General features: G+C 49.1%; 1 protein-coding gene across 1 annotated transcript; it reads right to left on the bottom strand.

Annotated features, from left to right (window-relative positions):
• Positions 1-244: 244 nt before the first annotated feature.
• On the bottom strand, positions 245-23,046 carry LOC306755907 (metaxin-1-like). The gene is made up of 8 exons (XM_079240480.1): positions 22,953-23,046; positions 11,183-11,252; positions 11,015-11,094; positions 9,059-9,151; positions 8,796-8,978; positions 2,732-2,808; positions 2,194-2,351; positions 245-678 (listed from the first exon to the last, which is right to left on the bottom strand). The coding sequence occupies exons 1-8, from the start codon at positions 23,031-23,033 to the stop codon at positions 446-448; spliced, it is 975 nt and encodes a 324-aa protein (XP_079096606.1). The 5' UTR covers positions 23,034-23,046; the 3' UTR covers positions 245-445.
• Between the last annotated feature and the right edge of the window lie 1,039 nt (positions 23,047-24,085).

The following is a 24,085-nucleotide window of genomic DNA, read 5'->3' as shown; positions in this document are numbered from 1 at the left end:
GGCCAGGATTCCTGGGAGGTGGCGTCATGTGCAGCTGTACGTCCCCGGGGTCCAGACCCAGTCAGGACCGGTTGGGGGTGGGGGAGCTGGTCCGGGCTCAGGACTCAATGGATGCTCCATGTTTCAATATGATAAAACTAAAACTAAAACTAGTTATGGGAGAGGAGAACAGGAGGATAAACTGTCAGACGCGTTTATTTCACTGGAATATGCAGAGAATTTTTATTTAATCAACTTCCGTACCTCCAACACCCCCCCATCCCAACACACACACACACACACACACACACACACACACACACACACACACACACACACACACACACACACACACACACACACAAAAAGGCTCACGTCTGTGTCGATAAATTACTTTTACTGCGATAAATTTCACATCAACACCTTCGCTGTCGCTCCCTTTGGAGTGACCTCCCGGTAACATCCATCAGCCGTCTCCTTCCCCTTCGTGGTCGTGGGACCCCAACGCCTCCAGGTCCGGCGGCTCCTCCAGCGCCTCCCGCTGGACGTGCTGGATGGACACCATGCCGGTCAGGAGGGCGTAGCTCAGCATGGCGCCCAGAGCCACCAGCGCCGACATCAGCTGCTTCCTGCGCTTGTTGGGGACGTTGTCGAAGTCGCCGCCGTCGGGTTGTTGGGACGTCTTCTGACTGGAACTTTCTGGAAATGATCAATTCAACTTTATTTACACACTTGATCAGATGCATTTAGAAAAGGTAAGAAGCCTCGTGGCGTCCGTGCAGCCACTGGGGGGCGCTCTGACTGGGTTCTGATGACCAAACACGCCCAGGATGGTTGTCAGAAAAATCAGCTGTGAAGATCAAAGCAACTTCCTGTTTCCTGTTGAAGGGTCCGGTTTAGAAAACATCGTAAAACCCCACGAGGTGCAGCTAAGACTCATTTTGGCCAACGGATGCAGGACAGGACGCCAGGTTTCGGTTGGAATAAAAAACATTTCCTGGCAGGAAAACAAAGCAGAACAACAGATTCTCTTTCTGTTGATGAATAAAATGGCGTAATGAAGCGCGGCTCTGCGGACCTCCGAACTTTTCTCTGGATCGTTGGGGTGGAAGAGTTCCAAACGAAGCTATCACATAGCTCAGACGTTGCGCGGCTCAGACGTCGTAGCCCAGACGTCGTAGCTCAGACGTCGTAGCCCAGACGTCGTAGCTCAGACGTCGTAGCCCAGACGTCGTAGCCCAGACGTCGTAGCCCAGACGTCGTAGCTCAGACGTCGTAGCTCAGACGTCGTAGCTCAGACGTCGTAGTCGTAGCCCAGACGTCGTAGTCGTAGCCCAGACGTCGCGCGGCTCAGACGGCACGGTTACGGTTGGCTGCAGCGACGCAACAATTTGACGGTTAACCATCCAGACCTGCAGCTGGTGGTGGAACTGGTAAGATGCGAGGCGCCGTTTAGGGTCCGTTTCCAAATCATAAATAAATAAAAAAAATCATAACAATAAAAACATTTTGTGATAAAATCAGAAATTCATTAGAAACCAAAATGTCAAAACTATGTTGTTCAAAGTACCAGACACCATAAAAAAGCAATAAAAAAACAAAACTTTTCATCTTAGAACCAGGTTTAAACCCGTCTTTGTGACGACATTTAGTGGTAAACGGTGAGAAATACCAGCAGGACCAGAACAGACACACACCAGTCTGGTTTTAGTCCCGCTACGTCCTCCGAGTCCAGACCGAGTTCTTCAAACGAACCGCGATGGTTTAAAAAGCCAGTTTGTAGACTCCTGAAGCATCGGGGTCAGGAGGGGTTCTAGAAGTTCTGCTTCAGATACTGAGTCAGTGGAGGTATTGATTCGGGGGAAAAATCTTTGTTCAGAATTTATTTTTAAATTTAAAAATAAAAAAAGAAATAAAATAATAAAATGGAAAACTTCTTTTTAAACAAACTAAAAATCTCATCGATGAGGAGAAAAAAAGACTAAAAATTGGTGAAATATTCTTCCAGACTGTTTTCCCCTGAGAGGAGATGCTGATGTCTTGCAGCAAACACGTCGCCCATAGCAACAGGAGACAAACATCTCCGCTCATGAGGTCATCCGTTTACAGATGATGTCATGCAGAACTGGAAGAATTTGTTTGAAAGGATAAAAACTGATAAGTTTCACTGTGAAGCCGAGTGATGAGCAACAGCCGGACGGTTTGTGTCCTCACCTCGGCCGTCTCGGGGGAAGTACAGCAGTAGGATGTTGGTGCAGAAGTTGGTCAGGTTGTCCAGGGACTTCAGATGCTGCTGCAGTTTCCCGTTGGGCAGTTTGCACTTCAGGATGGGCGCCAGGTGGCCGAACACGTAGGCGTCCAGCGATGACGGCCTGCAGAGAGTCCAGCTTTTAACGGGTCATCCAGTAAAACCTTTCACATGGACTACACTTCACATGACCAGCCACCATCTCCATGGACACCATATGTGGTTCCTGTCCTTCTCATCCCACTGACAGATGTGTAAACCCAGAACACACACTCATCTGAGAAGATAAAACTGTCCGGACCTGCCTGGACGTCGACCGACAGAAAACTAAACCCTGAGGCAGCGTCTTGGCCAGACCTGCATCTCCAGCGTCCATCTCAGAGCCGATGTGATGCTGCAACTCTCCTCTGCTAAATGTCCCTCTGTGTCCACCAACACAACCGCTTTATATTCAAGCCTGGGATCATCTCCACAGGTCGGGTTCACCTGGTCGGGCCAACTTACGAGTCTCCGAAGAAGAACTTCTGGGATCCGAGACGTTGGGACAGAAGGTTCATGCACTCTGCAGCGTCGCGGTAAAGCTGAAAAACACGACACAAACACACAAACAGGTTGTCAGAAAGTAGAAGTCAATGGCAGCCAGCCCCCCAGATGGCAGCGAACCCCCCGATGGAGCCAGCCCCCCGGATGGCAGCGAACCCCCCGGATGGCAGCCAGCCCCCCGATGGCAGCGAACCCCCCGGATGGCAGCGAACCCCCCGGATGGCAGCCAGCCCCCCAGATGGCAGCGAACCCCCCGGATGGCAGCCAGCCCCCCGGATGGCAGCGAACCCCCCGGATGGCAGCGAACCCCCCGGATGGCAGCGAGCCCCCGGATGGCAGCGAACCCCTCCGATGGCAGCCAGCCCCCCGATGGCAGCGAGTCCCCCCGACGGCAGCGAGCCCCCCGATGGCAGCGAACCCCCCGGATGGCAGCCAGTCCCCCCGGATGGCAGCGAACCCCCCGGATGGCAGCGAACCCCCCCGGATGGCAGCGAACCCCCCGGATGGCAGCGAACCCCCCGGATGGCAGCCAGCCCCCCGGATGGCAGCGAACCCCCCGGATGGCAGCGAACCCCCCGGATGGCAGCCAGCCCCCCGGATGGCAGCGAACCCCCCGGATGGCAGCGAGCCCCCGGATGGCAGCGAACCCCTCCGATGGCAGCCAGCCCCCCGATGGCAGCGAGTCCCCCCGACGGCAGCGAGCCCCCCGATGGCAGCGAACCCCCCGGATGGCAGCCAGTCCCCCCGGATGGCAGCGAACCCCCCGGATGGCAGCGAACCCCCCCGGATGGCAGCGAACCCCCCGGATGGCAGCGAACCCCCCGGATGGCAGCCAGCCCCCCGGATGGCAGCGAACCCCCCGGATGGCAGCGAACCCCCCGGATGGCAGCCAGCCCCCCGGATGGCAGCGAACCCCCCGGATGGCAGCGAACCCCCCGGATGGCAGCGAACCCCCCGGATGGCAGCGAACCCCCCGGATGGCAGCGAGCCCCCGGATGGCAGCGAACCCCCCGGATGGCAGCGAGCCCCCCGGATGGCAGCGAGCCCCCGGATGGCAGCCAGCCCCCCGGATGGCAGCGAACCCCTCCGATGGCAGCCAGCCCCCCGATGGCAGCGAGTCCCCCCGACGGCAGCGAACCCCCCGGATGGCAGCCAGTCCCCCCGGATGGCAGCCAGTCCCCCCGGATGGCAGCGAACCCCCCGGATGGCAGCCAGTCCCCCCGGATGGCAGCGAACCCCCCGGATGGCAGCGAACCCCCCGGATGGCAGCGAGCCCCCGGATGGCAGCCAGCCCCCGGGATGGCAGCGAACCCCCCGGATGGCAGCGAACCCCCCGGATGGCAGCGAACCCCCCGGATGGCAGCGAACCCCCCGGATGGCAGCCAGCCCCCCGGATGGCAGCCAGCCCCCCGGATGGCAGCGAACCCCTCCGATGGCAGCCAGCCCCCCGATGGCAGCGAGTCCCCCCGACGGCAGCGAGCCCCCCGATGGCAGCGAGCCCCCCGGATGGCAGCCAGCCCCCCGGATGGCAGCGAACCCCCCGGATGGCAGCGAGTCCCCCGATGGCAGCGAGTCCCCCCGACGGCAGCCAGCCCCCCGATGGCAGCGAGTCCCCCCGATGGCAGCCAGCCCCCCGATGGCAGCGAACCCCCCGATGGCAGCGAACCCCCCGATGGCAGCGAACCCCCCGACGGCAGCCAGCCCCCCGATGGCAGCGAGTCCCCCCGATGGCAGCGAGTCCCCCCGATGGCAGCCAGCCCCCCGATGGCAGCGAACCCCCCGATGGCAGCGAACCCCCCGATGGCAGCGAGTCCCCCCGATGGCAGCGAGTCCCCCCGATGGCAGCCAGCCCCCCGATGGCAGCGAACCCCCCGATGGCAGCGAACCCCCCGATGGCAGCGAACCCCCCGATGGCAGCCAGCCCCCCGATGGCAGCGAGTTCTCCGATGGCAGCCAGCCCCCCAGGTGGAGGTCCTCCAACTGGAGCAGACTCCAGTTTCACCAGACGGGCTGCGATCCGTTCAGAACCTGGACATGGTTCCATCTTCTTGGTTGCTTTCCTGCAGCGTTCCCTCAACGAGCTCAGAGATGTTCATGAAAAGCTTTAACACGCTTTACATGGCAGTCACAAGAGCAGCGCAACACGACACGTTTTGGTCCAAACAGAACCGGGCCGAAGGTTCAAGACCCGGTGGGAGCAGCAGAACATGACGGTGGTGTTGACATGCAGATGCGCTCTTTCCTGTCCTCCTGCTGAAGCTCTCTCCCTGCAACTGAAAATTCCTGCGTGATGAGTTTTACGAGCGCTGAGACTCCGAGGCCCGTTACAGCTCCACAGCGGCATCAGAACATTCCTCCGGTCCGCACGACCCGGCTCTTCAGCAGGGAGCCCGCGCTGCTGGAGACGCTGATAAATCACACAAATAAGCTGGAAAACTTTCCAGTAGCTGGACCGAAACTGTTAATGTTGCTTTTTAATGTGCAATAAACAGAAACAGCTGCCGGATCTCAAAAAAACTTTATTAACTGCGAGGAACAAACGCGACAAAAGACAGAATGTGTGTGTTTTCCCCCGAGTGTGTGAAGCAGTTCATCTGCAGTCCAGTTGTTTGGAAAGCAAAACGCTGAGAGAACCTTTGACGTGTTTCACGGCAGCGAGTAGCGGCGCGGTGAACAGACGGACATGTCGACATCTGTGACGCTTCATTTACAGTTTTCCCTAAATATCCTGCGGCGTGGCGAAGATTTCAACAAAGTACAGTAATAAGGTGTTTCCACTGAACTCTGTGGAGCAGGTAGGCTGCAGCGGTCACGAGGAACTGAACCTTTAGCCAGGTTGCTAAGTAACCAGCCATGTTTCAGGGATTTCACTTGCTGGACTTGATTCTGCACGGCTGTTCGAAGCCCTTCTCTTCCTAAATAAAACTGCATTTCACTGTCGCCATCAAGGATGGAGGTTCTATTTTTCTCTTTAGTCATTAGTAAAAACATTTTCGTCTCTCCTCCGTCCATACAAACCACACCGTTTAAAGCAACTGGTCATGTGACCCCGTGGCGACGCAGAAAAACTGTTTCCATTACACTTTTATGATGTACTTCTGTCATAACATCTGAAAAATCACCTCATGGTGTTTGTTCAAAATGTAGCTGTTTCCATTTTCAATTTTTATCAAGATATTTAGGTTTTGCTTAATTCAAGGGCTGATTAAAAGCAGCAACACGCCATGTCTACATACGCTATGTCTGCATACGCTATGTCTGCATGCATGAGTGTCTGTATACATGAATTAGAGCAGAAAACCACTGATGTCTGTTATAAACCAATGTGGATTGATCATTAAACGCATTCCGTTCTTCTGAGATCCTGTTTCTGAGGAGGTTTGTGTGAGTGGAATCTTACACCTGGACCTGCTAGTTAGTGTTGCCATGATGAAAGGGACGAATGGCGTTGCTATGACGACAGGGCCTGCTTGTTACGGTGTGTTCAGACCAAACGCTCGACGCTGGTCACTAAAACTGCCACTTTTGTGTCCGACGCCCAAAACACTCCCAACGCTCCTGCCGCATCTGCCGCTTCTGTCTGGAGCAAGCGGCAAACACGGCAGAAAAGAGAGGAGGGAGGCGGCGCTTTCCTTCCGGTCAGTCTGAATGATGGAGGATTCAGTAGAGAGATGGCATGGTTTTATTTAATAAATAAAGCTAGAGGACATTGTCGTAGGGCAGTGATAGTCAGTGTTAATGCAACAAGAGCCGCACTCAGCAGAGAGCCGCCGCCGCCGCCCCCAAACAAAGCGTTGCTAGGCAACGTATCCTGCTATGTTGCCAGATTAGTAACATTCAGCTTTTTAGCAAGGAATGGTTATCCTAAATATTACACGGAGTAATGGCGTCTCAGCCCCGTGTCTGGGTTCACCACAGGAATCCTCCAGGGGCTGCAAGCTGTTCGCTCTGAGTGGTTGACGCCCCGCGTCGAGCGGCCAAAGTTCAGTTTTGTCCATCTCTGGCTTTTGACGCGCGGAACGCACGTCGAGCTTTAAAAACTTCTTAAATTTTCGGTGCATTCCGCGCGAACGCCAACGCCCAAAACGCGACGCGAGAAAGATCAACGCCCCCTTGCCGCGCCTCCCCATACACTTTACATGGAAACCTGCCGCTCAAAACGCGTTTGGTCTGAACACACCGTTAGCGTTGCTATGACGACAGGGACTGATGGCGTTGCTATGACGACAGGGACTGATGGCGTTGCTATACCAGCAAATGAAAGAACTCTAAACAAACCTCTAGTTTTGTTTTATTGTCAGTGTTGAACAAACACCAATGAACCTCTTGAATAATCAAAACAAAACAAAAGTTTTAGAAGTGTTCGCGGTGGAAGGGGTGCAGTAACTACCAATGTTATTTATTTATATGTATTTATTCTGATGTGAACACAATTTAAATGGTGGCGAGGTTAAAGCACATGAGATGAGTGTGTTTAGGTTTAGAGTCCGGATTTCTTCCTCCTGAGTGTTAAAGGGAGGAAAAAGTGATTTCAGATACCTGGAGCAGCGCCGCTCCAAACCTGTAAGTTGTTGTTCTTCTGCACCAGAAGGCTGATATGAAATCCCTCCATTCTGTCTCCATCAGAGCATTTAACATGTTTGGGAAATTTTCAGAAGAAGTTTTGTCCAGATGAGGTTGGCGTGATGTCACCCGTAAGCGTGGAGAGAGATATACGCTGATTTTCAGATTGTTCCTAAAACAACACAGTTGTGTCAAAACTGTAGAAGTTATAAAAATGTCCTTTCAGTGGGTAAAAGCTCGGTCTTTTCAGTCCAGTTTAAACTTGGTAAGATGTTTCCAGGTGAAACTGGACCAAAGCTGTTGCAAAGTGGGCTAAATTTTTGTTTTAATCACAGTAGTTAGGAGATTTTTCCATCAATGAGATTTTCTGAGAAATTCTGTAAAAGAACCACATCTGTTTTTCTGGATCTTAAAACTGGCTCTGTAAACTCTCCCTGATGGTGTTTGTCTTTGGAAATGAGCTGAAAATAATAAACTCCAGTGGGAGAAAAGCTGAACTCAGCTTCCGTTCATGTCTGCAGCCGTCCTGCCGTCCAACAACCTCCCTGTGAATGCGGCGCAACCTCCGACCTCCCACGGTTCCAGGCCAGCAGTTTTCCACCCGATGAAGAAAGTTTTCCCCTCATTGTTAAATTTGTTCCAACCGCCTGAACAGGCCGAACACATGGAAACCATATCCCCGTCTGAACTGGAAAACTGGAGCCGCTGGGTTCTGATGTTACACAGAAAATTAAAATCACTCGTTTTCTTCAAAGAGAACAGCGAGGAAGATGGCGAATGTGGCTTCCAGCATCTCCACGCGCAGATCGGTTAATCCTGCCTCGTGTTCCAAAGCTTTTCCTCAGAAAGAACGGAGGAATGAGAGAAAAGGAAATCATGGAGAGAAAAGTTGTTAAACATTCACTTCTTTCCGTTTCCCTGGAAGCAGCTAAACGTGCAGCTTCATTTCCCAACATTCATTCTGTTTTACGACATGAAATCCTTCTTCTGATTCATTCCAGCCATAGAGGATCATTATTTTCCTGCTTTTCTCATCACTTGTTGATCTTTGGCTGCTCCTGATTGGACGTTACAGTCAGTTTAAGCTCTCTGATTGGTGGAAAGTCTGACAGGAAGTGTCTTCATCATCATGTCCAGGTGGAAATAGAGGTCTCTTAGCAACATGGTGGTGATGATGATGAAGATGTGATAAATAATGTGATAAATAATAGTCTCTGAATAAACCCTACATCTGGATTGTAGGACCTCCTGGATGGATAGAAAACCTCCGTAGACCAGCTGGAGGGTCACATGACCATCCCAGTTCCACGCTGCTGGCCCTGACACGGTGATGATGGCAGCATCCCGCTCAGGAATCTGCTGCAGGTTCAGGGTTTAACTCTGATTGGCTTTCCAACTCAGACACCGCTTCAGAGCTTCTGCTCAGGCTCCAAGTGGCCCTCGTGTCCGCCAGAGTCCTCACCTCCTTCTCCAGCTCCTCTCCGGCCTCCAGGCTCTCGTCTCCTCGCAGCAGCTGCAGTTTCTCCAGCTGCCTGCCCTGCATCCGCCCCGGTAGGAAGAAGTTCAGGGGGAACGGCATGTGCTCAGCGTACCAGCGCCGAGTCACGTCCACGTAGTTTTTTGGCTCGATCCAGAAGGTGTAGATCTGCAGCAGGTCAGAGTGTGAGGAGAGATTTAGGAGGAAGGTCAGCGAATCTGAGGGTTTAACAGGAAAATCTCCCTCACCAGCGCCGGCACGAGCTTCTCCTCCATCAGCGAGATGAAGGCCAGACTGTCGGCTCCCTCCTTGGCCGACAGATCGTAGTCGGCATTATACTTCTGAAAAACACAAACAAGACTTTATATTAACAGAAGACGACAACACGAGGAGAAGCTGAACGTTTAAGTGCAAAGAAGAAGCTGGAGGAGCCTTAGACGACTAACCAGCTGCATGGTCAACATGCCGGTAACACAGCTGGGGTTATAAGGAGCATTTCAGAGAGGCAGAGTCTCTCTGATGGAAAGATCTGAGCTTCACCAGTTTGACACAAAGTGTCCACCATCTACAGCGTAAAACGTCTAAAGGTTCAGAGAATCAGAAGGAATCTCTGTGTGCTGGGGACAACGCTGATGGTCAAAACTAAATGTTGGTAAAATTCAGGTTCTCGGGCAGCACTATCAGGACGAGGGCCCCTGGTCTCAGTCCTGATAGTGAAGAATCTGTTAAAAGATTCATGGATCCCCCATTCCAGCAACACCACCCCATCCCAGTAGCCCCATCCCATCCCAGCAACACCACCCCATCCCAGTAGCCCCACCCCATCCCAGCAACACCACCCCATCCCAGTAGCCCCATCCCATCCCAGCAACACCACCCCATCCCAGTAGCCCCACCCCATCCCAGCAACACCACCCCATCCCAGTAGCCCCATCCCATCCCAGCAACACCACCCCATCCCAGTAGCCCCACCCCATCCCAGCAACACCACCCCATCCCAGTAGCCCCATCCCATCCCAGCAACACCACCCCATCCCAGTAGCCCCACCCCATCCCAGCAACACCACCCCATCCCAGTAGCCCCATCCCATCCCAGCAACACCACCCCATCCCAGTAGCCCTATCCCATCCCAGCACACAACCCCATCACAGCAACACCACCACATCCCAGTAGCCCCACCCCATCCCAGCAACACCACCCCATCCCAGTAGCCCCATCCCATCCCAGAAGCCCCATCCCATCCCAGCAACACCACCCCATCCCAGTAGCCCCATCCCATCCCAGCAACACCACCCCATCCCAGTAGCCCCATCCCATCCCAGCAACACCACCCCATCCCAGTAGCCCCACCCCATCCCAGCAACACCACCCCATCCCAGTAGCCCTATCCCATCCCAGCACACAACCCCATCACAGCAACACCACCACATCCCAGTAGCCCCACCCCATCCCAGCAACACCACCCCATCCCAGTAGCCCTATCCCATCCCAGCACACCACCCCATCCCAGTAGCCCCATCCCATCCCAGCAGCACCACCCCATCCCAGTAGCCCCACCCCATCCCAGCAGCCCCACCCCATCCCAGCAACACCACCCCATCCCAGTAGCCCCACCCCATCCCAGCAGCCCCACCCCATCCCAGCAGCCCCACCCCATCCCAGCAGCACCACCCCATCCCAGTAGCCCCACCCCATCCCAGCAGCCCCACCCCATCCCAGCAACACCACCCCATCCCAGCAGCCACATCCCATCCCAGTAGCCCCATCCCATCCCAGCAGCGCCACCCCAGTAGCCCCATCCAATCCCAACAACACCACCCCATCCCAGTAGCCCCATCCCATCCCAGCAACACCACCCCATCCCAGTAGCCCCATCCCATTCCAGCAGGGCCACCCCAGCAGCTCCACAGAGTATAAATAAAAGAACTGTAAACAAACCTCTAATTAAGACTAAATCAAAATAAAAAAAAACTCATTCCTGAAAAAAAAGATGAATAAAATGCTGCAACATGCTGCATTCACTGAACACCCAGAGTGGGAAATCTAAGCTTTTTTCATTTTTTTCGATATTTTTTTTTTGGTTCGATACCACCGCCTTTGCGACCGCTTTTTCCGCCGTGTCGGAGGAACATAAGCTCCTTTATGACCTCGTCCAGAGTGGATATTTTCCCTCAGTGGGCGTGAACTGCTCGCCGCCGCTTACCTGTTTTCTGAGGTGGATGATGATGTCAGAAGGCCGCGTCAGAGCTTCTTTCTGATTGGTCCTCAGAGCAGGAAGAGACCCTTTGAACCAAGAAGAGAAAAAAAACGCCAGAATTAGTCGTTTTTCTTCACGAGAGAGAGCAAAGCTGGAAAAGCGCCGCCGCCTCACCGCTGGGACTCCTCCAGGGGCTGCAGATCTTCCGCAGTTTCAGAGGAGCTCCGGCAAACTGAGCGTAGGCCTGAAGACGGAGACAACAGATGAAGAGGACGTTCACACACCTGCTGAGCTCAGCAGGAAGACACAACGTCGTCTCTGTCACGTCCTCTGCTGGAAGACGAAACATCAGAGACTATGTCCGAGGCAGCAAAGGAGACGCTACGCAAAAGTAAAATAAGATAAAATACAATAAAACTAAATAAAATTGAAAAAAAAACCACTTTCTTCAATAAAAAACAACCAAATGAAAAAGACATTTAATTCATTGTTGACAGTTTCTTCATCTTCTGCTGCTTGTCCGGGGTCGGGTCGCGGGAGCAGAAGCCTAAGCAGGGAAGCCCAGACTTCCCTCTCCCCAGCCACATTTGCCAACTCTGCGGGGGGGATCCCGAGGCGTTCCCAGGCCAGCCGAGAGATATAATCCCTCCAGCGTGTCCTGGGTCTTCCCCGGGGTCTCCTCCCAGAGGGACGTGCCTGGAACACCTCACCAGGGAGGTCCAGGAGGCATCCTGACCAGATGCCCGAGCCACCTCAACTGGTTCCTCTCGATGCGGAGGAGCAGCGGCTCTACTCTGATCTCCTCCCGGATGACCGAGCTCCTCACCCTATCTCTAAGGGAGAGCCCGGCCACCCTGCAGAGGAAACTCATTTCAGCCGCCTGTATACGAGATCTCCTTCTTTCAGTCACGACCCACAGCTCATGACCATAGGTGAGGGTAGGAACAGGTGAACAAGACCCCGAGATATTTAAACTCCTCCACTTGAGGCAGGACCTGACTCCCAACCCGGAGAGGACAATCCACCCTATTCCGGCTGAGGACCATGGTCTCAGATTTGGAGGTGCTGATTCTCATCCCAGCCGCTTCACACTCGGCAGCGAATCGCTCAAGGGAGAGCTGGAGATCAGGACCAGATGAAGCCAACAGGACCACGTCATCTGCAAAAAGCAGGGACCCAATCCTGAGGCCACCAAGCCAGATCCCCTCAACACCTTGGCTGCGCCTAGAAATTCTGTCCATATAAGTTATGAACAGAATCGGTGATAAAGGGCAGCCTTGGCGGAGTCCAACCCTCACCGGAAACGGATCCGACTTACTACCAGCAATGTGGACCAAGCTCTGACACCTGTCGTACAGGGACCGGACAGCCCTTACAAGGGGGTCCGGTACCCCATACTCCCGGAGTACCCCCCACAGGAGCCCCCGCGGGACACGGTTGAACACCTTCTCCAGGTCCACAAAGCACATCTAGACTGGTTGGGCAAACTCCCATGCCCCCTCCAGGACCCCAAAGAGGGTATAGAGCTGGTCCACTGTTCCGCGACCAGGACGAAAACCACACTGCTCCTCCTCAATCCGGGATTCGACTATCCGGCGGACCCTCCTCTCCAGGACCCCTGAATAGACCTTACCAGGGAGGCCGAGGAGTGTGATTCCCCTGTAATTGGAACACACCCTCCGGTCCCCCTTCTTAAAAAGGGGGACCACCACCCCAGTCTGCCAATCCAGCGGTACTGCCCCCGATGTCCACGCGATGCTGCAGAGGCGTGTCAGCCAGGACAGCCCCACAGCATCCAGAGCCTTAAGGAACTCCGGGCAGATCTCGTCCACCCCCGGGGCCTTGCCGCCAAGGAGCTTTTTGACCACCTCAGCGACTTCAGCCCCAGAGATAGGAGAGTCCACCCCTGAGTCCACCAGCTCTGCTCCCTCATTGGAAGACGTGTTGGTAGGATTGAGGAGGTCTTCGAAGTATTCCTTCCACCGACCCACTACGTCCCGAGTTGAGGTCAGCAGCTTCCCATCTCCACTGTACACAGTATTGATGGAGCACTGCTTCCCCCTCCTGAGCCGCCGGATGGTGGACCAGAATCTCCTCAAAGCCGTCCGGAAGGATGTAGATCTACACTGTGGAGGATGCAGATCTATACTGTGGAGGAGGTAGATCTACACCGTGGAGGATGCTGATCTACACCGTGGAGGATGCGGATCTACACCGTGGAGGATGCGGATCTACACCGTGGAGGATGCGGATCTACACCGTGGAGGATGCGGATCTACACCGTGGAGGATGCGGATCTACACCGTGGAGGATGCGGATCTACACCGTGGAGGATGCGGATCTACACTGTGGAGGAGGTAGAGCTACACCGTGGAGGATGCTGATCTACACCGTGGAGGATGCGGATCTACACCGTGGAGGATGCGGATCTACACCGTGGAGGATGCGGATCTACACCGTGGAGGATGCGGATCTACACCGTGGAGGATGCTGATCTACACTGTGGAGGAGGTAGAGCTACACCGTGGAGGATGCGGATCTACACCGTGGAGGATGCGGATCTACACCGTGGAGGATGCTGATCTATACTTTGGAGGATGTAGATCTACACAGTGGAGGATGTAGATCTACACCGTGGAGGATGCTGATCTATAATGTGGAGGATGTAGATCTACACCGTGGAGGATGCTGATCTATACTGTGGAGGATGTAGATCTACACCGTGGAGGATGCTGATCTATACTGTGGAGGATGTAGATCTACACTGTGGAGGATGCTGATCTACACCGTGGAGGATGCGGATCTATACTGTGGAGGATGTAGATCTACACCGTGGAGGATGCTGATCTATACTGTGGAGGATGCGGATCTACACTGTGGAGGATGCGGATCTACACTGTGGAGGATGCGGATCTATACTGTGGAGGATGCGGATCTACACCGTGGAGGATGCGGATCTACACCGTGGAGGATGCGGATCTATACTGTGGAGGATGTAGATCTACACCGTGGAGGATGCTGATCTATACTGTGGAGGATGTAGATCTACACCGTGGAGGATGCTGATCTATACTGTGGAGGATGCTGATCTACACCGTGGAGGATGCTGATCTATACTGTGGAGGATGTAGATCTACACCGTGGAGGATGCTGATCTATACTGTGGAGGATGTAGATCTACACCGTGGAGGATGCGGATCTACACCGTGGAGGATGCTGATCTATACTGTGGAGGATGTAGATCTACACCGTGGAGGACGCTGATCTATACTGTGGAGGATGTAGATCTACACCGTGGAGGACGCTGATCTATACTGTGGAGGATGTAGATCTACACCGTGGAGGACGCTGATCTATACTGTGGAGGATGTAGATCTACACCGTGGAGGACGCTGATCTATACTGTGGAGGGTCCGCAGGCCTTCGCCTCCAACATGGTGAAAAAACTCTGAGGTCAGCCGTAATGTAATGTTTCCGTCGACGGAAGTAAACCTCATTGTGATGTTTCTGCACGTTGGCGAGGTGTCGCCTTCACATCACCTGCATGGACGCCCCAAGCCCCGCCCCCAGGATGCTCCATTCATGTTTTACAGACAGGCTGAGAGACGATCTGCAGCAGCTGCAGCGTTTTCCAACCGCTGCATTACCCAGAATCCCCTGCTGTCTGATCCGAGTCCAACACAAGCATGTTTCATCCCTCAGGGGATGCTGCCGCCCTCAGTGCGGTCTTACAGGCCATACCACCACAACCACACCGTCACCAGACTCTCAGCATGACATCAGGCATGGAAACTCGTGTCTGGGTGGTCTAAGACCCAGACGAAAGTCTTTTCAGGAGAAAAGCTTCTTAGAGAAGAAACTGCTTCTCTGGTGTTCTAAAAGAAAACAACAGGTGTGCGACTTCTTTCCTCCCACAAGCTGCATTTCCAGATTTTCACTCAATAAAAAACTGATTTTTCAAAAAATAAAAATGTCAACAAAAGCAGTTGTTTGTAGGTTTGCACCGAACGTTAATCGCATAATTTCATAGTTTATTCCTGCTGTAATCATGTTTATTCCTGCTGTAAACATGTTTATTCCTGCTGTAAACATGTTTATTTCTGCGGTAAACATGTTTATTTCGACTGTGAAGTTGGTCTTTTTAACATGGGAGTCTATGGGGATTTGCTCTGTTTTGCAGCCCCTAGTGGATGAAGGGAGAACTGCAGTTTTATGTACTTCCTCATAGGCTTCACTTTTTACCGCCAAAGGGTTCGTCCATCTTTGGTAACGTCTAGTCGTCTGAAAAACCACCTCATGAGGACATATAAAGTTGTTCCAAAAGTCGTCGGTTCCATCACCAGCTTTCTTTACCTGCGATGTTTCCGTTTCATGCAGGTCTATGGCCGACGGAAACAGCGATGTACGACTTTATATCCGACACCACCGCATAGCAGAAGAGCGATCACCTCCATCAGAAAATTCACGATTTAATGAACATTTTTATGTCGACAAACGTCTGAATGAATTCTGATTTGCTCTGACAGGACATCACAGACTAGTGGGCAGATGGATACAAAGAGCCATAATAGTTTTTCGTAAAGAACTGTTGACTTGGACACGAAATATCCGAACAAACCTGCTGCACTTTGTATTTAAGTCAAACATGACAGATATGAAATGAGGACAAGCTGGAGCAGCCTGAAGCTGGAATGAAAGAATTATTTTTATGTTTTTAAAGCTACAGTGTCGCTAATTTGGCTTTTTAATCAGCAAATGTCAACTACTGCTTTCATAAATACGTCTTTTACCTCACACAATCACATCCAAACGAAAACGCTCTCGTAGCTCAGAGCGACTTATTTATAAATACATAACAGAAGGCGGCCATCTTGCATCGCCATCTCTGAATACGGTAGCTGAAAGGGGACAAACTTTTTAGTTTGAAGCATTTCAGCTGGGAATCTGTGTTGGAGGAGAAACTGGCAGAGACCGCCGTGGATCTTTCAACCTGCTGTTTTCCATAGATATGGAGGCGCATCCAAGCCAGGCCATGTCATGCCATGCCAGGCCAAGCCGAGCCATGCCGAGCCAAGCCAAATCATACCAAGCCAAGCCAGGCCAGGCCAAGCCAGGCCAAGCCTAGCAGAGATGAGCCAGGCCATACCAAGCTAAGCCAACCCAACTTTATTTATAGAGCACTTTCTGACAGCTACTGCTAAACATAATTAACATATTAAAACACATTACATTAGACTACATTACATTAGATTACATTACATTACATTAGACTACATTACATTACATTAGACTACATTACATTTGACTACATTACATTACATTAGATTACATTACATTACATTAGACTACATTACATTAGACTGCATTACATTAGACTACATTACATTACATTACACTACATTACATTACATTACATTAGATTACATTACATTACATTAGACTACATTACATTAGACTACATTACATTACATTACATTAGATTACATTACATTACATTAGACTACATTACATTAGATTACATTACATTATATTAGACTACATTACATTACATTACATTAGACTACATTACATTAGATTACATTACATTAGACTACATTACATTAGATTACATTACATTACATTAGACTACATTACATTAGATTAGATTACATTACATTACATTAGACTACATTACATTACATTACATTAGACTACATTACATTAGACTACATTAGATTACATTACATTACATTAGACTACATTACATTAGACTACATTACATTACATTAGATTACATTAGACTACATTACATTAGACTACATTACATTAGATTACATTACATTACATTAGACTACATTACATTACATTAGACTACATTACATTTGACTACATTACATTACATTACATTAGATTACATTACATTAGATTACATTAGACTACATTACATTAGACTGCATTACATTAGACTGCATTACATTACATTACACTAGATTACATTACATTAGACTACATTACATTACATTACATTAAATTACATTACATTAGATTACATTACATTACATTAGACTACATTACATTAGACTGCATTACATTACATTAGATTAGACTGCATTACATTAGACTACATTACATTAGACTACATTACATTACATTAGATTAGACTGCATTACATTAGACTGCATTACATTACATTACATTAGATTACATTACATTAGACTGCATTACATTAGACTGCATTACATTAGATTACATTACATTAGACTACATTACATTACATTAGATTACATTACATTAGATTACATTACATTACATTAGACTGCATTACATTAAACTACATTACATTAGATTACATTGCGTTACATTAGATTACATGACATTAGACTACATTACATTAGATTACATTACATTAGACTACATTACATTACATTAGATTACATTACATTACATTAGACTACATTACATTAGACTACATTACATTAGATTACATTACATTAGACTGCATTACATTACATTAGATTACATTACATTAGATTACATTACATGAGACTACATTACATGAGATTACATTACATTAGATTACATTACATTACATTAGACTACATTACATTAGATTACATTACATTAGACTGCATTACATTAGACTGCATTACATTACATTACACTAGATTACATTACATTAGACTACATTACATTACATTAGACTGCATTACATTACATTAAATTACATTACATTAGACTACATTACATTAGACTGCATTACATTACATTAAATTACATTACATTAGACTACATTACATTAGACTGCATTACATTACATTAGATTAGACTGCATTACATTACATTACATTAGACTGCATTACATTACATTACATTAGATTACATTACATTAAATTAGACTACATTACATTAGACTGCATTACATTAGACTACATTACATTAGATTACATTACATTAGATTACATTACATTACATTAGATTACATTACATTACATTAGACTACATTACATTAGACTACATTACATTAGACTACATTACATTAAACTACATTACATTAGATTACATTGCGTTACATTAGATTACATTACATTAGACTACATTACATTACATCAGATTACATTACATTAGATTACATTACATTACATTACATTAGATTACGTTACATTAGACTACATTACATTAGATTACATTGCGTTACATTAGATTACATTACATTAGACTACATTAGATTAGATTACATTAGATTAGTGCACTGCTAGATGGAAGTAATTCTTAGACACTGAGGTCTTCAGAAGGTAAATAACATGTTAAATATAAAAGAAAATAATTCACAGCCGCCACCTTGTGGTCATGTGATGAATTACTTCCAGATTGAACCTAGACCCTAAAAGATCTGTGATCTGATTTATGTTTAGCAACATTTTTTATTCACAAATGTAAAGTTTGGAAATGCTCCCCTAATTTGATCTTTTTTAAAAATGAGCTAAAACTATATGTAAAATCTTGGAATTGTATGGAAAACCCCATAGCTCATATCATATCATTTACATGATATTTCCTTTGACTCAATTGTCTCAGTCTGAAGTCTTGTTACCTTTTACAATGTTTTGCCTCATTTTTGCGCTTTTAATTTATTTAATCTTTTTTTAATGTATTGCTGGAACTATTCACAACTGTTCCCTTATATCAAATGTTACAATTGTAAAAGCACATCCATGTTTGTTATATTGCACATATACACTTGTGAGTTATCAAATAAATAAAAATAAAAATAAAAAAAGACCTGTGATGACATCATGATTATTGATTAGGCAGCTTTCATTATTTATAATTTTTATTTTACTGAACTAATGTATTTTAATAAACAGTATCTTATAACATGAACACAACATGAGACAGCTGAATGAAAACACACACATCGACATTTTGCAGCAATTTTACCAGGGGCCTGAAAATCGAATCGACAAATAAAAAAATCTGGATTTTTTATTTGGATCAAATAAAAAAATCAGGATTTTTTATTTGGATCAAATAAAAAAATCAGGATTTTTTTTGCCTCACAATTTTAAAATCGATTTTTTTTTTTTTTCAAATAAATAAAAATAATCCATTATAAAATGTTAGTCATTTTTATTGTTTTTATTGATTATTTAACTTGTCTTCTTGGGCATTACAGCAGCAGAATGATGATCTGCCTGCTGGGTTGTTTTTCCTGATTGAAATCAAGAAAAATGACGAGCAAAAAATAAGTTTTATACGATTTTTTTGTTGTTGTTGTTTTTAATCTACAAAATTTAGCAATTAGCATAGACCCCTATGATGACGACCAACCTGGGCATGAATGTTCCCTTGCCCGGACGCGGGTTACCGGGACCCCCCTCTGGAGCCAGGCCTGGAGGCGGGGTACGAGAGCGAGCGTCTGGTGGCCGGGCCTTCGCCCATGGGGCCCGGTCGGGCGACGCATGGCTTGGGCTCTGGAACCAGTACCCTCGAGAGGGGCTGGACTTTCTTCCACTCTGGAGTTGCTCATGGTGAGAGGCGCCGAGCAGGTGTGGGCATTCTCATCAGCCCCAAGCTTGGTGCCTGCACGTTGGGGTTTACCCCGGTGGATGAAAGGGTAGTTTCCCTCCGCCTCCGGGTGGGGGGACGGGTCCTGACTGTTGTCTGTGCTTATGCACCGAACAGCAGTTCAGAGTACCCACCCTTTCTGGAGTCCTTGGAGGGAGTGCTGGAGGGTGCTCCTTCTGGGGACTCCATTGTTCTGCTGGGGGACTTCAATGCTCACGTAGGCAATGACAGTGAGACCTGGAGGGGAGTGATTGGGAGGCATGGTCCCCCCCCTCTGAACCCAAATGGTGTTTTGTTATTGGACTTCTGTGCTCGTCATGGATTGTCTATAACGAACACCATGTTCCAGCATAAGAGTGTCCATATGTACACCTGGCATCAGGATTCCCTGGGCCGCAGTTTGATGATCGACTTTATAGTCGTATCGTCGGACCTGCGGCCACATGCCTTGGACACTCGGGTGAAGAGGGGGGCGGAGCTGTCAACTGATCACCACCTGGTGGTGAGTTGGCTCAGATGGTGGGGGAGGAAGTCGGTCAGAGCTGGCAGGCCCAAACGTGTTGTGAGGGTCTGCTGGGAACGTCTGGCTGAGTCCCCTGTCAGAGCGAGCACCTTCAGCAGAGCTTCGAACATGTCCCGAGTGAGGCGGGGGACATTGAGTCCGAATGGGCTGTGTTCCGTGCCTCTATTGCTGAGGCGGCCAGCCGGAGCTGTGGCTGCAAGGTCGTTGGTGCCTGTCGTGGCGGTAATCCCAGGACTCGTTGGTGGACACCAGCAGTGAGGGATGCCGTCAAGCTGAAGAAGGAGTCCTATCGGGCCTTCTTGGCCTGTGGGACTCTGGAGGCAGCTGATGGGTACCGACGGGCTAAGCGGCATGCGGCTTCGGCTGTTGCCGAGGCAAAAACTCGGGCATGGGAGGAGTTTGGCGAGGCCATGGAGAAAGACTTCCGGACGGCTTCGAGGAGATTCTGGTCCACCATCCGGCGGCTCAGGAGGGGGAAGCAGTGCTCCATCAATACTGTGAACAGTGGAGGTGGGGAGCTGCTGACCTCAACTCGGGACGTTGTGGGTCAGTGGAGGGAATACTTTGAAGACCTCCTCAATCCTACCAACACGTCTTCCCATGAGGGAGCAGAGCTGGTGGACTCAGGGGTGGACTCTCCTATCTCTGGGGCTGAAGTCGCTGAGGTGGTCAAAAAGCTCCTTGGCGGCAAGGCCCCGGGGGTGGATGAGATCCGCCCGGAGTTCCTTAAGGCTCCGAATGCTATGGGGCTGTCCTGGCTGACACGCCTCTGCAACATCGCGTGGACATCGGGGGCAGTACCGCTGGATTGGCAGACTGGGGTGGTGGTCCCCCTTTTTAAGAAGGGGGACCGGAGGGTGTGTTCCAATTACAGGGGAATCACACTCCTCAGCCTCCCTGGTAAGGTCTATTCAGGGGTCCTGGAGAGGAGGGTCCGCCGGATAGTCGAATCCCGGATTGAGGAGGAGCAGTGTGGTTTTAGTCCTGGTCGCGGAACAGTGGACCAGCTCTATACCCTCTCTGGGGTCCTGGAGGGGGCATGGGAGTTTGCCCAACCAGTCTACCTGTGCTTTGTGGACCTGGAGAAGGCATTTGACCGTGTCCCCCGGGGGCTCCTGTGGGGGGTACTCCGGGAGTATGGGGTAGCGGACCCCCTTGTACAAGCTGTCCGGTCTCTGTACGACAGGTGTCAGAGCTTGGTCCGCATTGCCGGTAGTAAGTCGGATTCGTTTCCGGTGAGGGTTGGACTCCGCCAAGGCTGCCCTTTATCACAGATTCTGTTCATAACTTATATGGACAGAATTTCTAGGCGCAGCCGAGGCGTTGAGGGGATCCGACTTGGTGGCCTCAGGATTGGGTCCCTGCTTTTTGCGGATGACGTGGTCCTGTTGGCTTCATCTGGTCGTGATCTCCAGCTCTCGCTTGAGCGATTCGCGGCCGAGTGTGAAGCGGCTGGGATGAGAATCAGCACCTCAAAATCTGAGACCATGGTCCTCAGCCGGAATAGGGTGGATTGCCCTCTCTGGGTCGGGAGTCAGGTCCTGCCTCAAGTGGAGGAGTTTAAATATCTCGGAGTCTTGTTCACGAGTGAGGGAAGGATGGAGCGCGAGATCGACAGACGGATCGGTGCGGCGTCTGCAGTAATGCGGGCTCTGCGCCGGTCTGTCGTGGTGAAGAAGGAGCTGAGCCAGAAGGTGAAGCTCTCGATTTACCAGTCGATCTACGTTCCTACCCTCACCTATGGTCATGAGCTGTGGGTCGTGACCGAAAGAAGGAGATCTCGTATACAGGCGGCTGAAATGAGTTTCCTCCGCAGGGTGGCCGAGCTCTCCCTTAGAGATAGGGTGAGGAGCTCGGTCATCCGGGAGGGGCTCAGAGTAGAGCCGCTGCTCCTCCGCATCGAGAGGAACCAGTTGAGGTGGCTCGGGCATCTGGTCAGGATGCCTCCTTGACGCCTCCCCGGTGAGGTGTTCCAGGCACGTCCCACTGGGAGGAGACCCCGGGGAAGACCAAGGACACGCTGGAGGGATTATATCTCTCGGCTGGCCTGGGAACGCCTCGGGATCCCCCCCGCAGAGTTGGCAAATGTGGCTGGGGAGAGGGAAGTCTGGGCTTCCCTGCTTAGGCTGCTGCCCCCGCGACCCGACCCCGGATAAGCGGCAGAAGATGGATGGATGGATGGATGGAAAATTTAGCAATGTCAAAGAATTATGAGAATCCCGATTTAAATCGAATCGGCACCTAAAAAAGCGGAATCGAATCGGGACAAAAGCACAGCCCTAAATTTTACATAATTTTATGATTTTTATTTATTTTAATTGTTCTGCCACAATGGAAACATTTTTCTAGATTTAACCGCTTAAGTCAGGATTTTATGGGTAAATGTTTCAGTATCTTTATGGTTGTTGACAATAAAAGCTCCAACAAACACCTCAGACTTCATGTTTTCCAGAAAAATCTCGCATAAATCATAAACTTTACGTCTGACTTCTGAACCTTTTAGGCCTGAAATAACAGTATAAAATAATAATAAAATCATAATAAAATAGGCCTGAACCAGAGTTGTGCTGACAGCCAAGCAAAGAACTGCATTAAACTGGACTTTTAGCGACTTTCAGACAATTTGTTCCCATTTATACTAAAAAACCAGCAAAGATCCGACAGTTTTATCAGACAGAAAACAGGAGTTTTGTAAGAAAATTATTTTCAAGCAGTTATTGGAAAAATATTCAGTAAAAAACAAATCAGTTTATTTGCCTCGTGTCGCTGCAACGTTTTACTTTTACACGATTTAATGTCAGTAATCCCTGACGAGGTTCCAGTTTAACTCCAGCAGCGGCCTGAGCCGCGTGGACCGGCGCGTGGACCGGGACTCACCAGAACCACCAGACAGTCGGTGCTGACAGACGGTAAACCCCAGTCTCCTTCCCAGCAAAACAGCTCGTCCGGCGCCGACATCTTTAGCCCGGAAGGTGACCTCTGACACCGGAAGAGGAACGCGCCATTTCAAAATAAAATAAAATAAAATAAAGTAAAATAAAATAAAATAAAATAAAATAAAATAAAATAAAATAAAATAAAATAAAATAAAATATTTAATAAATGCATCTTCAGTAAGCGTTCCTTACTTACATTTAGTTTATTAGAGTTTTTATTTCAAAGTATATATTTTTTAAAAGTATAAAATGTCACCTAGAGGCTGAATCAGTTATTAATCACTACAGATCAATACTTGCATATAAACCAGATACAGTTGTGCTCATATTTATTCATATCCTTTCATTAACGAAGGAAAAAAACAGCTGTCTGTAAAATAAGATAAATTGACTAAAGCAATAATAAATAAAGATTTTATGAAAATCATGACATTATTTTCTAATTCTGGTTCAATAGAATTTAAAAAAATAAAAATAAAAAAAAAAGCAAACAAATAAGATAATTTATTACATATTACATCAGTCATAACGTAATATTTAGTTGAAGAATCCTTTAATGTTTCTGTTCCAGTCAGGTGTTTTCTGTTCCTCTCAGTCAGACTTCTGCACCTGTTGACAGGTATTTTGTCCCACTGTTCAACAGAAAAGTCTCTCATTTGTCCAGGACACATTTGTTTGTTTGTTTGTTTCTTTTTCTTTCCTCAACTCAACTAAATGAAAAAACAGTGTCTTATTTTCATTCATTCATTCATTTTCCGAACCGCTTATTCCAATTCAGGGTCGCAGGGAAGCCGGAGCCTATCCCAGCTGGCTTTGGGCGACAGGCAGGGTACACCCTGGACAGCTTGCCAGTCCATCGCAGGGCCACACACAGACGAACAACCACTCACGCTCACACTCACTCCAAGGGGCAATTTAGAGTAACCAATTAACCTATCATGCATGTGTTTGGATGGTGGGAGGAAGCCGGAGTACCCGGAGAGAACCCACGCATACACGGGGAGAACATGCAAACTCCACACAGCTTTTAAGTCTCCAGTTATTTGAGTGAATGTTGTAAATTCAGCCTTTTCT

Source organism: Telmatherina bonti, assembly GCF_933228915.1.
Source record: "Telmatherina bonti genome assembly, chromosome: 5".
Lineage (NCBI taxonomy): Eukaryota > Metazoa > Chordata > Actinopteri > Atheriniformes > Telmatherinidae > Telmatherina > Telmatherina bonti.
The sequence above is the reverse complement of the archived record's forward strand: the minus strand, read 5'-3'. Positions and strand labels throughout refer to the sequence as shown.

Excerpts from the sequence above, each read along its gene's own strand:
- LOC306755907 (XM_079240480.1), bottom strand. The coding sequence starts at position 23,033 with ATGTCGGCGCCGGACGAGCTGTTTTGCTGGGAAGGAGACTGGGGTTTA. Across the intron at positions 11,253-22,952 it reads CCGACTGTCTGGTGGTTCTG|GCCTACGCTCAGTTTGCCGG; the intron begins GTGAGTCCCGGT and ends CTCCGTCTTCAG. Across the intron at positions 679-2,193 it reads CTTCCCCCGAGACGGCCGAG|AAAGTTCCAGTCAGAAGACG; the intron begins GTGAGGACACAA and ends GATCATTTCCAG.